The sequence below is a fragment of the Capsicum annuum genome, chromosome 1 (assembly GCF_002878395.1).
Source record: "Capsicum annuum cultivar UCD-10X-F1 chromosome 1, UCD10Xv1.1, whole genome shotgun sequence".
Lineage (NCBI taxonomy): Eukaryota > Viridiplantae > Streptophyta > Magnoliopsida > Solanales > Solanaceae > Capsicum > Capsicum annuum.
The window spans coordinates 241,730,863-241,749,511 of NC_061111.1; the positions used below are offsets into that span (position 1 = coordinate 241,730,863).

Genomic DNA, 18,649 nt, shown 5'->3' on the forward strand with positions numbered 1-18,649 from the left:
AAACGAAGACAGCAACGAATCAATCCAACCAAAAAACCCAACGAAAATAGCAAACGAATACAGCAGCACCTCAAAAAAATTCGGGGCTCCGCCCCGAACCCCGTACGAGGGCGCGCTGCCCCCCGTACCCCCCAGCGAACTCACCGCGGAGTTCGATCCACGCAGTAGGTGCCTGCTACAAAATCTTCAACCAACAAATCAAAGGACATGGATCGAACTAGCTCTGATACAATGTTAATAGAACTTTATTGAAGGGAAGAAAGGCTAAGGTTTACAATATAATCTGAAAAGCATAAAACTGACTAAAACAAGAGTAGGCTATATATACATAGCCAATAACCTAAAGGTCCATAAACTAAAGGCCCAATAACATATGGGCTAACAACCACAAGACTCAAAGCAAGAGTAATGATTCAAGGAAAAACTATCCACCTTATCAGCATTGTGGAAAAATGGGTCATACTCCATTTAAATATTGAAAGAGGTCAGATGCATAATGCAAGATCTACAATTAGCTTGGTCATAAAGTTGTGATTTGCAAAAGAAAATTTAAAAAATATGAAGCAGATGCCCAAGTCATCAAAGAAGAATAAGATCACTTATTTGAGACAACATACTTTTCAACCAGAAATCTAATTTTTAGTTGATTGGTAGTGGTTGTACAAACTACATGACATATGACAACTCTCTTTTTAAAGAGTTTCTACCTTTGAAAAATAAGAAAGTCGGAATTGAAAATGGTGACTATATTCCTACAGAAGGAAAAGAGAATGTTGCAATCAAAGCAATTTTAGGCATAAAAATAATTTCAAATGTCCTTTATGTGCCCAATATTGATAAAAATTTGTTAAGTGTTGGCCAGCTAATGGAGAAAAGATATAAATTACTATTTAGAGATAAATATTATCGAATCTTTGATTCCACTAATCACGAAATTTTACAAAGTTGAGATAAGAGGTAAAAAATTCGTATTTAATCTAATAGAAGATGCACACAAGTCTTGTAAGATCAAAAATGAATTGACAAATTTATTTAAGAGGTCAAATTCAAGCTAGACTGCAGTTTTAAATTATTAGAGTGTTGTGTGGCTTACACTTAGGAATTAATTATCTCTTTGTTATTTGAATTTAAATTTGAATTGATGTCTAGTTGTTTATTTTTATACTAATTTAGCGGCACGTGCCTCGCACGTGTAACTTTTGATTATTTAAAATTAGTCTACTTTATCTATTACGAAGATTTTTTTAATGAAGCGCAAAAAGTTCAAAACATATACTTTATTATAATCACATATATATTTTATCGTCAAAAGTTTCAAGTGGTTAATGGATCGTCACTTCTTGCTAGAGGCAAAGAGAGATGCATCGATTTGAACCATATTTGTAGTATGACTATTTTTTTCTATATTTAAAATCTTTCTTTATTTTTAAAGTTAAATCTTTAGAAAATATTTGATTACTTACCATAAACTTTAACAAATTTGATATTTTTTTATATTTTTCTTATTATAATACTTTCATTAGATTTTCAAATCTTTTTAAAATCAACTTTAGTTGATTTAGAATTTTGATGACAAAGGTATTAGTTGTCACTAATTCTGATGATTTTCTAATAAGTGAAGGTTCACTATAATTGTTTAATTGATTTTCAAACTCTTAAATGTCAGAAAAATGGTGAAAAAATAATTTTGTCTAAAATAGAGACTTTTAATGAAGGACAAAAAATCAAATAATATTTTTACGGTCCTCCACACTTTTAATATATAATAGATATAGATTATAGATTATATTTAAAATTAGACAATTTTGTCTATTGTGAAGATGTTTAGTGAAGTGCCAAAAGTTCAAATTACTTCTCAAATAGCCTTCACACTTTAATATTATAATGTAAATATAACATATACTACCCAAAATTTCAAGTGGTTAACAGACTGTCACTTTTGCGTTTGTCATGTAGTACTTCTTTTCCTTGTTGTTAGAGGCTAAGAGAGACATATCGACTTGAACCATATTTGTAGTACGATAAATTTTTTTCTTTCAATATTTAAAATCTTTAATTATTTACTTAAAACTTTCAGAATTTGGTATTTCTTATATTTTTCTTATTACTTTCATATTAATTTCTAGATTTTTCAAACCTTCTTTAAATCAACTTTAGTTGATTTCGAATTCTTAAATTAATGAAAAAGATATTAGTTGTCATTAATTCTGATGACTTTTAATAATGAAAAGTTTTATCATAAATATATAATTAATTTTCAACTTTTTAATGATAAAAAGATAGTAAAAAGACGATTTTATCTAAAGTAGAGGTTTTTAAAAAAGAACAAAAAATTTAAACAATTTTTCTAAGACTTTCACACTTTTAATATAGTATAAATAAATATAATATAGATCATTATTTCAGGGGTATGTAAAATAATGTAGATAGATAAATAATACTAACAACCAAATATGTCAATTATTCCTATAAAATCTCGGATAATCATGGCCACATAGGTGCAATGGTATTTTCACTTGCCATACTTCATAAATAAAATAGATATTCTTGAATGCAAGCTCAAGACCACCATCCAAAGTAGTACAAAAGATGTCTCTATTTTTAAGTATTCTTCTCTTATAATGCACTCAACTTTATGAAAGAAAAAATATGCTTTATAGTCTATATACGACAATTGAAGGAAGCATCGAAATCTTATTTGCATCTTAAATCTACTTTAGATCAAATACAACATAATTGTAGGTTGCAAGTCAATTTTTCACTTCAAAATTGGAATAGCAAAATCTTTTAGTAATTTAAATTTGTATTCAGTTGGCCGTGGGTGTATATAAAAGGATGAAAATGATTATCTAATAAATTTCTTCTATTTAAATCAAATTAGATAAAAAATTAATCTTAAAGAAATTGTAGAAATTAATTACTTTAGCTGGAATGTCATTCGCCAATCTGGGCTTAACATTATTAATTAAGGATCGATAGAGATTTTATTCGAATCTGTCCGTGTCCTTCACTTTCCCTTAGTAACTGAGAACACACTTAAAATATCTAAATTTTTTTAGTTTCATATCGGAATTATTATGAATTCTCATACTACAACACACTACTCTTTTTCTATATCGACAAACAGCTTGAAAATTATTATAATGACGTATAAAGAAAGTGAGAATCAAAAATACACAAAAAGTATTTCAATTATTTTAGTTCTCTACCCAAACTTTCACCAGACGTTCTATACATCTATATGATTGTTTAAATCTGAAACAAATTATGAGATCTTATACTACAAATCACTCTTTCTTTTTCCTTTATCAACAAACAACTTCGAAATTACTATGATGATTTATGAATAAAGCGAAGGGTAAAAAATATAACCTAAAGTATCTCAAAATTTTTAATTTTCTACCTTACCTTTCACCAATTACTCTATACATCTGAATGATCGTCTAAAATAATTATGAGAAGTTATACTATAAATCACTCTTTCCCCCTATTCAACAAACAACTTAAAAATTCTTATGATGACTTATGAAAAAAGTGAAGGGTAAAAAATACAAATAAAATATTTCAATGTTTTTAGTTTATTACCTGAAGTATCACCAAACGTTTATCGTCTCTGCATTATTCCTTCATTATTCCATGAAAAGCCAATGTTATAAAGGCGTGCATAAAAACCCTACAAAAAATAAAACTTCTTCAATTAAAAGTTAATTTTTAAGGTAAGTCTCCCTCTAAATTAAATAAACCTTGAATAATAATAACACAAATAAATTATCAAATAAATTTTTTAATTTTTTAAAATACTTACTAATACGATATGCAAAAAATATTTTTTTAGTAAGTATATCATAAATATACTATATCATAAAATTTGTTCCTCAACATTTTCTTTTGTAGTAGTAATTTCTTTCTGAACATTAAATATACTCGAGAAAGTCAAGTATTAGTAAATACTACCATAAATTTCTATACTTTTTTTTTGTTTCCATGTATCCAATATAATATTTCCTTATATTTGACGTGAAAAGAAGAAAAAGAACATGTAAAGAAGAAGAATGTAAAAAAAAGATTTAGTATTCATGTATTTTAATTGTGATGTTTAATTCAAGTAAGAAAATAATTTGTAGAAAATATAATCTTAGATTTTGATTGATTCTACTTTAGCCAGGTAAGATTTTTGTCAAAACAATATCTTATTTTTGTTTGGAAATGTTTTTATTGGTTACTATAGTCAATATTTAATATCATTAAAATAATTAAAAAAATAGCAAAAAGACGATTTTATCTAAAGCGGTGACTTTTAATGAAGGGAAAAAAATTCAACTCACTTTTCTAAGGGTCTTCACACTTTTAATATATATAGATTATAGATATAGATTATAGATTACGGATATAGATTTTTTAGTTAAAAACTTAGCTATAAATATATGTCTTTGAGTTATTAATAAAAGAGAAAATGGTCTATTACCCCCCCAATCTTTAGTCGAAATTTCAATTACACACTCAATCTTTAAAGGTGACCTATTACCCCCCTAAACTTATTTTTACCGAATTTATTACCCCTTCAGTTGCTGATGTGTCAATGGACGTGACTACACCGCCCATGAACGCGTCAGTTGAGTCCATTTCACTCAAAATTCTTTATTTTTTGATTGTCACGTTATTATTTTTAATAATATAATAAATATTTTAATTATTACTTTTTCTTAATGAATTATAATTGCCACATCATGTCTTCTTCTTCTTAATTTAAGAACTCATTAATGGAGTTCTTCATCTTTCTCATCTCCAAATTCTCATTAATGATGTTTTTTGATAATTTGAAAAATGTTATTACCGAAACCAAGAAACACTTGAACTAAGCAAACAATAAGATTTCTTCGATTAATGAATTCTTGAATGAGGAATATGAGGAACTCCGATTTAAAAAACTTGCAAAAATTCAAGAACTTCAATTTCCTCTCTTTTTGCTCAAGATCGTCATTAATGACGAGTTCAAAGCTTGAATTTCCACAATGCCATATATAATTTCCAACATAACCCACGTATAATTTTCAACTCATTTCTCCAATTTTCTCTATTTTTACTCAAGATCCGTCATTAATGGCGAGTTCAAAGCTTTGAATTTTCATAATGGAGAAGAATTCGCCATTAATGGCGATCTTAAGCAAAAAGAGATGAAAAGCTTTGAGGAGCATTTATCCGCCATTAATGGGTTGAAGAAGAACATACGTGTGTATGTGTGAGGTACATTTACATACTCATTAATCCGCCATTTCTTTCTCCAAGAATTCTATTTTTGACCCAAGAAGATGAAATTGGGTTGAAGAAAAAAATGAAGCAATAGGAAAGGGGAAGAAAAAAGAAAATAATGATGTTAAATAATTAATTTTTGTAGAGTAAAAAAAAATGACGTGGCAATGACGTGGCAGCGCGTGCATCACACCACATGCCTAAATGACTGGTTGTTAGTTTTTTAGGGGTAATAATTCCACTTTAAAATAGTTCAGGGGGTAATAATTTCACTTTAAAATAGTTCAGGGGAGTCATAGGATCCCAGCAAAGTATAAATATGTAGTTAAGATTTAGGGTAAAGATTGAAGATTTTTGACCATTTTCTTTTAATAAAATAATTAACTTTGACAATATAATTATAGTATTTTTTTCTCTCCAAATCTTTCTCTATTATTTTTTAAATTAAAACAACAATCTTGTACCTATTAAACACTCCGATATTAACAAAAATATACCCGTTAAACTCTTTCATAAAAAATTGTGCGTGTGTTCACTCACATAAATTATAATAAAGAGGTGAATTAAAAATTGACAAGTGGCACTAGGCCCAAAATAATAGAAAAATGAATTTTATATTAAAAACAGTTAAAAATTATTTCAAATATATTTTCTACCTATTTTTTTTTTTTAAAGTAAATTAGCAAATATATTCTATCCCCACGCTACCCAATACTTATTCTCCCCGTTGATACCCTCTCCCTCAACAAAACTCAACCTTTTAATAGATAGATGTCAGATTCAACCTTGTTCTTCTTTTTTTCTCTTTTCCTCTTATTCATATTTGATATGGGAGAGACTGGAACAAAAGTGAAGGAAAACGGAAGTTCACCAGCCGAACAGTGATCTCGTAACACTGTGACGGGGACTCAATTTTATGTCACTTTCATAAAGAAAAATCTTTCAGTTGTTAGCAGTTTCAGAAATCAGTTTTTAATTAAAAATTTTCAATTTTTTGGCCTGCTTAATTATTTTTTGGTAAGTTCAATTTTGGAATTTGGGATTGTTTCGTAGGTGTTGGTATCAGCTTTTTCTAAACATTCGACATCAAAGAGAGAGATCAGAACAAAGAAAGTGGAAAACTTTAGATAGTTAGGTATCAAAATTTGATGGTGTGTATTGAGAGGTGGTCGAAAATGGTGGCAAGGAGGCGGTAGTTTTGTGAAGACAACTGGTGCTAACTTTTTTTACAAAAAATTACTGTAAAAGACAACTAATGCTAACTTGAAAGGAAAAAAAAAATTTCATCTATGTTTTCTAAAAAAAAGTCAAATCGGAAATAAGACAAAAGACAAAACAATTGTAAAAAAGTAAAAGAAAAAAATAGGGATAATACCCAAAAAAAATATCTGAAGTTTGACCGGATTACCAGTTGAGCATACTGAATTTTGTGGGATCTTATTACCCCAAACTTTTTTTTTTTCATATTTTAATAATATATATCTGTCACTTGGCACACTGCGTGTGATTCACGTGCACTGAGTGCGTGAATAGAGTTAAAAATATTTTAAACTCTTTTTTTTAACCAAACAGCCCCTTAATTTTATAATTATTTAAAGTTTTATATTTTTATTTATTTTTTCATTCTTCTTTCTTCTTTGAATCTTCCGAGTTCCATTAATGAATTTTTTGAATCTTCCGAGTTCCATTAACGGAAGATTGAATAGCTTCATACATGAAATTAAATTTTTCGAATCTTTCTAGTTTCATTAATGAATTTTTCAAATCTTCTGAGTTCCATTAATGGAAATTGAATCATGAAATTAATTTTTTTTGAATCTTTTGAGTTTCATTAATTAGCGAGTTTCATTCAATTAGCGAGTTTCATTGAATCTTCCATTAATGGAACTCGCTAGTGGAATCTTCCGTGTTTCAATGGAAAATTAATGGAAGATTCCAGTCAATTATTTAAAAAAACTTTCTTCATAAACTTAATGGAATCATTTGGAATATTTAATATGGTTGTAATTGTGAAAAAATGTTGAAAAGTAATAAAATGGAGAAGAAACGGCGCGTACACCGCACTTCCCACCAAAAAAACTGGGTATATGTTTTGAGGGGGGATTAATTCTACTTTAAAAAAGTTCAAGGGAATTAATTTCAATTTAAAAAGTATAGAGGGGTAATAGGACCCCCCACAAAGTTCAATATGCTCTACTGAAAATTTGGTTAAACTTCAGGTATTTTCGTGGGTAATATCCCAAAAGAATATTACATTTAGCAATTCACGTGATCAGTATTAAGTGAAAGTCACTTTTTATGTCATGTCAGCTACAATATTTAATAGATACATATTTGTTAATATTAGAGAGTCTATATAGGTATTAAGACTAAGTTGAGAATTTAAATGAATTTTAAAATAATTTTAGAAGATTGTTGATGACTTAAGCCAATTATAATCACATATGAAAGATGGGAGATGGGAATGTATGAATACACATGCATGACATGAGAGATGGGAATGATCAGAAGTTGTTATATTACATAAACGCGCCATTTAACTTGGTTTCAGCTAACATCTATAATATCTATTTTTTAATGTGTACAAGTAGACACTTTAAAGGACTTATATAAAGTTGAGCAAATTAACACATACGTCATACAAGAAAATATTGTTGGGTTCAAGGTGTATATGAATGAAAAATGGAGGAAAGATAGTGGAGAGAAGGGAAACACTAATTTGGAAAGTATACTCCTAAATTAGAACGTTCACTAAATTCTCCCACATTGGTGGGAGAAGGGAAGTATGGAGTGTTTTTAATAGAAACACTTACTCCATATGGTAAGTGAGGCAAGAAACAAGAGATGCCTCGCGCCTTCGCCTTCGTCGCTCGCTCGACATCAGATTTGGATATGGATTTGTCAAATGATCGATCGATGAGATCTAATTTTTTAGACAAATTTTATTTAAAACTTGTTTACAAGCGATAATTTAATCCAAAATTCCAAAAAATTGAACAGTATAAATTTTCTCCAAAATGCAGGCGCATTTCCAACGTAAACACCACGCACATCATAAAGGGATGCGCACCTTTTTGCAGATGCTCACTGAAATCTGTAAAATGTCATCTGCGGCCGCACTTTGGGCGCAGTTCCAACGCAGTCCCAACACAGGGGCGTGACTGTTACAGAAAGGTGTCATTCTACTGAACCAATGCATCCTTTCTGAAAGGATACACTTAAGGCTATAAATACCTGATATTTTCTCAAGTATTGAAATCAATTTTGATAGTAAAAACACTTCTATAACAAAGACTTTGTGTGATCATTAAGCTGTTGAGTGAGTTCGTAGAATCCAACAATTTTAGGTACTGCTATTGTTCGGATTGTAGGTCATTTTATCCTGGGAGGACGATTCCATAACCTCGGGTACAGTGAGGAAAATTATTCCTTAAGGACACTCTGTGAAGTCGGGGGACTTGACCTTAAATTCTGTTTCATCTATTTTCTGAAATCTAACATACTTTTTGGATAGATTATTAGTAATCTTGTGTTGAAGATGTTAAAGAACTTTAAAGGTGTTCTTGTTTATACATGAACTACTGTTGAAATTGGTGTTGCATTTATACAGATTCTTGTACCTGAAACTACATAAAATAACAATCTTAAGGGATACCTTTATAGAATTTGTATTGCTTGTTTTTGGAGATTAAAGCTTTAAGATTTCTACCCCGTTTAAACTTAACTAGTGGTTTTAAGACATAAAATTTTCATCACAAGGTAAAGGTCACTCGTTTGACGGTTGGAAGTCATAAAAACTTCATCGTTAACTACAAACAAGAAGAGTTTAAAGTTGTTTAACTTGAAAGTAGTATTCTGAAAATACTGAATTTACTGTCTTGTGGTGACAGAAAAAATGACTAACGAAAGTCAAATGCAAGATACGGCAATGTCTGTGGGGGCAACCAGTATTGCCTCAACAAGTCGCATGAATGCCCCACCGACAATGGCACCGACGGAGAAGCCCAAAAAATTTGCAGGCATTGACTTTAAGTGATGGCAACCAAAAATGTTCTTTTACCTCACCACTCTATGCCTTCTAAGGTTCACTAGTGAGGATGCTCCTGAGGTGTCCGAGGGAACCTCGGACAAGCGTTTCATGATTATAGAGGCTTGGAAACACTGAGATTTCCTTTTCAGGAATTATATCTTGAGTTCCAAGACGACCTGTATAATGTTTATAGTGGAACTAAGACATCAAAGGAATTGTGGGGGGCACTAGAACAAAAATTTAAGACAGAGGATGCAGGAATTAAGAAATTCTTTGTTGCAAGGTTTCTGGACTTTAAAATGATAGATAGCAAATCGGCTGTCTCTCAAGTTCAGGAATTGCAAGTAATCATCCATGATCTCCTAGCAGAAGGTATATCTTTGAAAAATACCTTTGTTGAACAAATTGAAAATGTTCTTAGTACTCACATAAACTGTTTTGTAGATTTGATTGTGAATGATGCATTCCAAGTAGCAGCGATAATTGAGAAGCTACCACCGATGTAGAAAGACTTCAAAAACTACTTGAAGAACAAACGCAAGGAGATGACTGCCGAAGATCTTATTGTCCGACTACGTATTGAAGAGGATAATAAAGGTGTTGAGAGAAGGTCAAAAGGGAATTCTGTAATTAATGGAGCACATATTGTGGAAGATGACCAAAATAATTCTAAGAAAAGGAAGAAAGTTGAACAAGGAAACAATCAACCCAAGAAATTCAAGGGAAAATGCTTCAATTGTGGTAAGATTGGCCACAATTCCACTGATTGTCGTGCCCTTAAGAAAGGCAAAAAAAAGGACCAAGCTAATATGGTTAAGTCTAACAAAGAATGTGATGATCCGTGTGCTATGTTCTCATAATGCAACTTGGTGGGGAATCCTCGCGAATGGTGGATGAATTCTGGTGCCACCCGCCATGTGTGTGCCAACAAAGAGTTTTTTTAGTCATTCGCTCTGGCTCAAGTAGAAGAAATGATCTACATGGCTAACTCAGCTAATTCTAACGTAGAAGGAACTGGAAAAATGTGCTTGAAAATGACTTCAGGCAAGGTTTTGACACTGAACAATATCTTGTATGTTCCGGAATTACGTAGGAACTTGATTTCTGTTTCACTTCTAGACAAGAATGGATTCAAATGTGTATCCATTTCTGGAAAAAATTATAATTAGCAAAGGAGAAATAAATATATGAAAAGACTATCTCACCGAGGTCCTTTATAAAATGGATGTAATGAATGTTGAAATAAATAAAAGTTTAAATTCTTCTTACTTGCTTGAGTCTTATAATTTATGGCATGAACGTTTAGGCCATGTTAATTACAAAATGTTATGAAAACTGATTAACTTAGAAGTTTTGTCAAACTTTGAGTGCAATAAATCAAAGTTTCAAATGTGTGTGGAATCAAAGTATGCAAAACATCCTTATAAGTCTGTTGAAAGGAATTTCAATCCTTTAAACTTAGTACACACTGACATTTGTGATATGAAGTCAACACTATCACGTGGTGAGAAAAAGTATTTCATAACTTTTATTGATGATTGCACTAGATACTGTTATGTCTACTTGCTAAATAGTAAGGATGAAGCAATAGATGCATTTAGGCTATACAAAACAGAAGTTGAAAATCAGTTAGAGAAAAGGATAAAAATGATAAGAAGTGATAGGGGCAGAGACTATGAATCTCCCTTCGCTGAAATATGAGCAGAGAATGGAATTGTCTATCAAACTACGGCCCCTTATTCACCTCAATCTAATGAAATTGCGGAAAGAAAAAATCAAACTTTGAAGGAAATGATGAATGTTATACTTATAAGTTTCGATTTACCGCAAAACTTGTGGGGGAGGCTATCCTTACGGCCAATCGTATAATCAATAGAGTTTCCCATAGTAAGACACAATCAATTCCTTATGAAAAATAGAAAGGAAGGAAACTTAACTTAAAATATTTTAAAGTGTGGGGGTGTCTAGCAAAAGTTCAAGTTCCAATGCCTAAAAAGGTTAAGATAGGACCTAAGATGGTGGACTGTGTGTTCATAGGATATTCTAAAAGTAGTAAAGCATGTCATTTTTTGATTCATAAATCCAAACATTCGGATATAAATGAAAATAAGGTAATTGAATCGGACAATACTGAATTCTTTGAAAATGTTTACCCGTATAAAACTAGGCATGAGCAGTCTAGTTGGGGGGGGGTGTCTAAACAACCTCGAGATAAACCAAGTGAGAATGTACATAATGAAGAAAATCCAAGATGTAATACATGTCAAAGAACGTCTACTTCGTTTGGATCTGATTTTGTAACATTTCTCTTAGAAAATGAGCCTCAAACATTTAAGGAAGCGATGACATCTTTGGACTCATCCTTTTGGAAAGAGGTAGTCAATAGTGAGATTGATTCAATCTTAAGCAACCATACGTGGGAATCGATTAATCTTCCTTCAGGGAATAAACCTTTAGGTTCAAAATGGATCTTCAAAAGAAAAATAAAAGCGGATGGTACTATTGACAAATACAAGGCCAAACTTGTAGTAAAAGGCTTCAAGAAAAAAGAAGGTCTTGATTACTTTGATACATACTCGCCAGTAACAAGGATAACATCAATTTAAATGTTAATTGCCTTGGCGGCAATATATGATCTTGAAATCCATCAAATGGATGTGAAAACCGCATTCTTAAATGGAGAATTGGAGGAAGAAATTTAAATAGAACAACCTGAGGGTTTTGTGGTTCCAGGAAAGGAGAATAAGGTGTGTAAACTTATTAAGTCATTATATGGACTAAAACAAGCACCTAAATAATGGCATGTGAAGTTTGACCAAACCATGTTGGCAAACAGGTTCAAAATAAATGAATGTGATAAATGTGTTTATATTAAAGACACTTCAAATCACCAAGGCATTATGTGTTTATATGTGAATGATATGTTGATCATCAGTAGAGACATTTTTAACATAAATGCAATGAAACGAATGCTCGAATGCAAATTTGATATGAAAGACCTTGGAGTTGCAGATGTGATCTTAGGTATAAGAATCCATAGAACTCCACAGTGTTAGGCATTGTCACAATTGGAGCTTTCCACTTTGAAAGGTACTTGACAAATTCAAGTATATGGAATTCGGTATTGTCAAGACTCCATTGAATATGAGCTTCGCACTTTGAAAGAATGAAGGTGAAAGTGACTTACAATTGGAGTACACAAAAGTGTTGGGATGTTTAATATATATAATGAATTGTACATGATTGGACATAGCATGTGCTATTAGTAAGTTGAGTCGATACACGAGTAATTCCAAGAAAACTCATTGGATGACAATGAAAAGAGTTTTGGGGTATCTTAAAGACACTAAGACTACTCTTTGCATTATAAGAAATACCCGCGATACTTGAAGGATACAGTGATGCAAATTGGATCACCAGATCAAATGAAGTAAAATCCACAAGTGGATACATATTTACAATAGGTGGAGGAGCAGTCTCTTGAAAATCATCCAAATAGACATGTATTGCTCGTTCTATGATGGAATCAAAATTTATCGTATTAGATAAAGTCGGTGAAGAAGCAAAATGACTCTAAAATTTCTTGGAACACATTTCTTATTGGCCCAAACTATTGGCACCAGTATGCATACACTATGATAGTCAAGCGGCAATAGGTAGGTCAGAGAGCATGATGTACAATGGTAAATCTCATCACATAAGATAGAGACATAATACCGTTAGAGAACTTCTCTCTAATGGAATTATCACTATTGACTATGTGAAGTCAAATGATAATGTATTGAATCCACTTACAAAAGGCCTAACTAGAGAAGGAGTTGAGAGGACATCCAAGGAAATCGGTTTATGGCCTAGAACAAGTCAGCATGACGGTAACTCTACCTAGTAGATTGGAGATCCCAAGAGTTAGGTTCAAGGAGATCAAACAAAGTTGTGTCTAACAGGTTCAACATTTTCAATATACTCAACCCATTCTCATGATGTAGACAATATTTAGTAAACAAGGATAAGACATATGGTGTGAAGTCTTTTAATGATTATCTAAATTTGACAGCTTTGACCAAATAGTTTAATCTATAGAATTGAATGTTTAGAAATTACCTATGTGAGGGCGAAATAGAAGTCGCTTCAAGGAGAATGATAGTAAAGGCCTATTCTCTAAGCTCTCATGAGATCGGTATGTGTTCGTGGCAAAAAAAAATCTGTGAGAACCATAAATAGTAAAAGGCTGGTTGCGTGACATGTGTTGTCTAGGTGTACATTAAACATCGATGGTTCAAAGCTATCAAATCTACCGATTGATCAGTTGCATCCGATGCATGTTCACTACGGAAAGTTCAAAGGAAAACTCACTTATCCAGATGCAATTAGTCTTTCCTAAATGATTACATGCTTGTCCGTAAATTTTTAAAAAGATAGACATTACCCATTCATGTGGGGTATTATTGGGTTCAAGGTGTATGTGAATGGAAAATGGAGGAAAAATGGTGGAGAAAAGAGAGACACTTATTTAGAAAGTGTACTCCAAAATTAGAAAGTTCACTAAATTCTCCCACATTGGTGAGGGAAGGGAACTATGGAGTGTTTTTAATAGAAAGCACTTACTCCACATGGTAAGTGAAGCACGAAACAAGAGATGCCTCGTGCCGTCGTCGTCATCGGTCACTCGGCTCGGCTTCGGCTTCGGATTTGGATTTGGATTTGGATCGATTGGTGAGATCTAATTTTTTAGACAAAATTTATTTGGAACTTTTTTACAAGTGATAATTTAATCCCAAATTCCAAAAACTGAACAATATAAATTTTTTGTAAAATACGGGCGCATTTCCAACGCAAACACAACGTACATCTCGAAGGGATGCGACCCTTCGAGAAGAAGAACACTGTTTTGGCACTTCAGATGTAAATCGAGAATTGCGGACGCAGTTCAAACGAATATGCTCATTGGAATCTGCAAAATGTCATTTACGGCCGCACTTTGGGCGCAGTTCCAGCGCAGTCCTAACGCAGGGACGCGACTATTACAGAAATGTGCCTTTCTGCTGAACCAATGCATCCTTTATGAAAGGATACACTTAAGGCTATAAATACCTGATATTTTCCTTAGGTATTGACATCAATTTTGACAGCAAAAACACTTCTATACTTAACAAAAACTCAGTGTGATCATTAAGCTATTGAGTGAGTTCGTAGAATCCGATAATTTGAGGTACCGCTATTTTTGGATTGTAGGCCATTTTATCCTGGGAGAAAGATTCCATAACCTCGGGTACAACGAGAAAAATTATTCTTTAAGGACACTTCGTGAAGTCGGGGGACTTGACCTTAAATTATGTTTCATCTATTTTCTGAAATCTAACACATTTCTTGGATAGATTATTAGTAATCTTATGTTGAAGGTGTTAAAGAACTTCAAAGGTATTCTTGTTTATACATGAACTATTGTTGAAGTTGGTGTTGCATTTATACAGATTCGTGTACTCAAAACTACATAAAATAACAAATATCAGGTTCTAGGGGGCGTCCTATATGTATATTTATGCCACACGTAAAACATTTAAGTCTGAATATTTAATTTTATACAAGTTAAGTGTTTACTTGTGTACATTCAAAGTTGAAGGGATAAGTGAAAGTTGACGCCTAGTTAAAAGGCCTGTTTACTGTGTTATGCATAAAAAGTTTGCATAACGTAGGAAATAAATGCGCTAAATGTACTTTTGTACCATTCTTTTTCTTTTTTGTTTCCTGTCCATTATGTTGGTTCTTTACAAAAGTAAGTGTTTACAAAAGTAAGTGTGTCATTTTGGGTCTGAACTCACCCATATGAACCCTACATGTGAGGTAACGAGAGTCTCATACGTAACACTTGGCATGTAAGGCATCTAATATTATGATGTGATTATGTAGAATTTGTACGAGGACATGAAGATGAGTATAGAAGAAGTTGTTGGGAGAGGTGATGAGTATCTTAAAGAGTATATTACCGATCCACAGAAACATGAAGCTTTTAGCAAATGGACCAAGGGATTCACTCCCAAAGAGCATTCGGCTATAATCCAGGTTTGTCTCATTAGCTAATAGTACTTGTTTCATTTTTCTCCTTTTTAGGTTTTCTTTCCTTGTGTTTATTATTCCCCAAAGTTCTTCAGTAATTTGATAAAAAAAAAATTTTTTAAATAATATGGTAATGTATGTAAAAATTTACTATATATTATAAAATAAAATAACAGCAACAGAACAACAACAACAACATACCCAATATATTGCCACCTAGTGGGGTTTGGGGAGGGTAAGTGTACGTAGTCCATACCACTACCTCAACGTGAGATAGAGAGACTGTTTTCAATAGACCCCCGGCTCAAAATAAAGCAATCTAAGATCAGATAAGGAATAGTTAATAAAACAAGAAGATATAGTAGAAATTAACATACTCAATAATACCCATAGCAAGATGCTTCAAGTATACACCAAAACATACAACATCCTAACTCAGGCTAACCTTCTACTCTAATTCGCCTTTTTCACAGCTTCCTATCCAGGGTTATATTCTTGGTAAGGTGAAGCTGCTCCATGTCATATCTAATCACTTTCCTCCAAGATTTTTTTGGTCTACCTCTACCTCGCTTAAAACCATTCCTAGCCAACCTCTCACACCTCCGCACTGGGGCATTCGTGCTCCTCAGCATCACATGATCGAACCATCTCAACCTTACTTTTTTCATCTTGGCTTCGACCGAAACGACTCTTACCTTATCTCGAATAACCTCATTTCTAACCTATCTTTTCTAGTACACCCACACATCCACCGAAGCATTCTCATCTCCACCACTTTTATCTTCTGAATGTGGGTCTTTTTAATAGGCCAACACTTTACCTCATATAGCAAAGCCGATCTAACCACCACTATGTAGAACTTGCCTTTAAGTTTGGGAGGTACCTTTTTGCCACACAAGATACCAGAGGCGAGAATTTATTATCTATGATTCTGTATACAAAATGGAAATAAATGCATGCCTCTTATAGGCAATTTTTCTAACCCTTATAACCAATAGAAATAGAAGGTTCATGCATGGGAAGGTCTTCAATTGAAAATGAAGACAATGTTGAAAATAAGGGGAGACATCCACACTACTTTCTTAATACTCCCTCTTGGATGTCTAACACAAAATAAAATAAAAATTTATGTATATCTCATAATATACATTTTATTTTTAATTGTCTCATTAAAAACCTTATATAAAAAACTCAATGGGACAAAATCTTGATTAAGGAAAAAAGAGTGCAGTGAGTATGTACTCTCCCTGATTAAAACATCACTTAACATCTCGGAGATGTTGCATCCCGATCTTGAAAATCATCTTCTCGAATGTTGAGGTTGACAATCATTTGGTGAACAAGTCTGCTAAATTGTCACTTGAGCGAACCTGTCGTACGTCAACATTACCATTCTTTTGGAGTTCATGTGCGAAGAATTTTTTTTGCGATATATGCTTCGTTCTATCTCCTTTTATGAATACATCTTTTAATTGCGCTATGTATGCTGTATTATCTTCATGTAAAATCGTGGGTACTTTGTTATATTTCAGATCATATTTTTCTCGAATGAGATGCATTATGAATCTCAACCACATTCACGGCTTGCGTCATGAATAACTATTATCTTTACATAGTTTGATGAAGTGGCCACGATGGAATGTTTTGTAGATCACCACGATATGATAGTACCCTCACATATGAACACATAGTCTATTTGAGATCGACCTTTGTGTGGATCAGATAAATACCCTACATCAGCATAACCAATAAGATCAGGACTGCAATCTTTAGCATAAAACAAACCCATATCCGTAGTCCCTCTTAGATACCGTAATATGTGTTTGATTTCATTCCAGTGCCTCCTAGTAGGAGCAGAACTATATCTTACTAACAAATTAACAGAAAAGGCTATATCAGGCCCTGTACAGTTAGCAAGATACATTAGTGCACCGATTGCACTAAGATATGGTACTTCAGGACCAAGAATTTCCTCATTCTTTTCTTAAGGTCGGAATGGATCCTTAGTCATATGAAGTGATAGAACAACTATTGGAGTACTTAATGGATGTGCTCCATCCATATAAAATCTTTTTAGAACCTTTTCTGTATAGGTAGATTGATGGACAAAGATACCGTTTGTCAAATGCTCAATTTGTAAATCAAGATATAATCTTGTCCTTCCACGATCTTTCATCTCAAATTTTTTTCTTAAATTATCAATTGCCTTTTGAAGCTCTATTAGAGTTCCAATAGATTTATGTCATCAACATAAACAACAAGTATGATAAACTTCGATGTTGTCTTCTTTATAAAAATACATGGGCAAATTTCATTATTTATATAACCTTCTTTAGATAAATATTTACTAAGCCGGTTATACCATATGCATCGTGATTGCTTCAAATCATATAATGACCTCTGCAATTTAATTGAATACATTTTTCGAGATGCCTTGTGCATTTTATATCCTTAAGAAATTTTCATGTATATCTCATTATCAAGTGATCCACAAAGATAGATTGTAATCATATCCATCAAATGCATTTCAAACATCTCATGAACAGTGAAACTAATGAGATAACGTAATGTTATTCCATCCATATTTGGAGAGTATCTCTCTTCATTATCAATACCAGGACTTTGTGAAAATCCTTGTACAACAAGGCGTGCCTTATATCTTTGTATTTCTTTTTTCTCATTTCTTTTATGCACAAAGACCCATTTATAGCCAATAGGTTTAATATAATTTTGTGTTCGAATAATAGGTCCAAAAACTTCATGCTTGACAAATGAATTCAACTCAGATTGAATTGCTTCTTGTTATTTTGGCCAATCATTTCTTTGTTAACATTCTGCAATAGACTCAGATTCGAGATCCTCTCTATCTTGCATGATTTTCGTTGCAACATTATATGCAAAGGCCTAGTCCACCACTATTTTCGATTGATTTAAATTAGTTTTACCATCATATGTATTTATGAATAATTCCTTATTTTTCTTGAGGTTCAGACTCATTGGTTCCTTCAGGGATATCAAAATTGTTCAAGTCTTGAATTTTCATATGAGATTCTTTCGTAGTGTCATCTTAATCATATTTTTCTAGGATTTCTATCCTTAGAAGCCAGTGGTCTACAATGCTTTAGGAGTGCTTTAGACTCATTAGCCACGACACTAGTATATGGTCCTTTAGGAACGTCAATTTGTATTGGGACATTCCCTACTGCATGAATATATGGTTTTGTAATCCTTTTTAAATTTGTAATTGCATCCAATATTTGATTTGGAATTTTCTTTAAATGAATAATCTATTTTACTTCTTGCTCACAAATAGAA

At 32.4% G+C, this 18,649-nt stretch overlaps 1 protein-coding gene across 2 annotated transcripts in view; it reads left to right on the forward strand.

Moving 5' to 3' along the window:
- LOC107849196 (cellulose synthase-like protein G2) overlaps positions 1-18,649 on the forward strand; it is a 51,562-nt gene that overhangs the window by 12,593 nt on the left and 20,320 nt on the right. The window contains exon 2 of one of the 2 annotated variants that reach the window (XM_016693840.2): positions 15,188-15,340. The exons of the other annotated variant lie outside the window; for it this stretch is intronic. Within the exon in view, the coding sequence (XP_016549326.2) occupies positions 15,188-15,340 (153 nt within the window). The remainder of the gene's footprint in view (positions 1-15,187; positions 15,341-18,649) is intronic. 2 annotated transcript variants of the gene reach the window in all.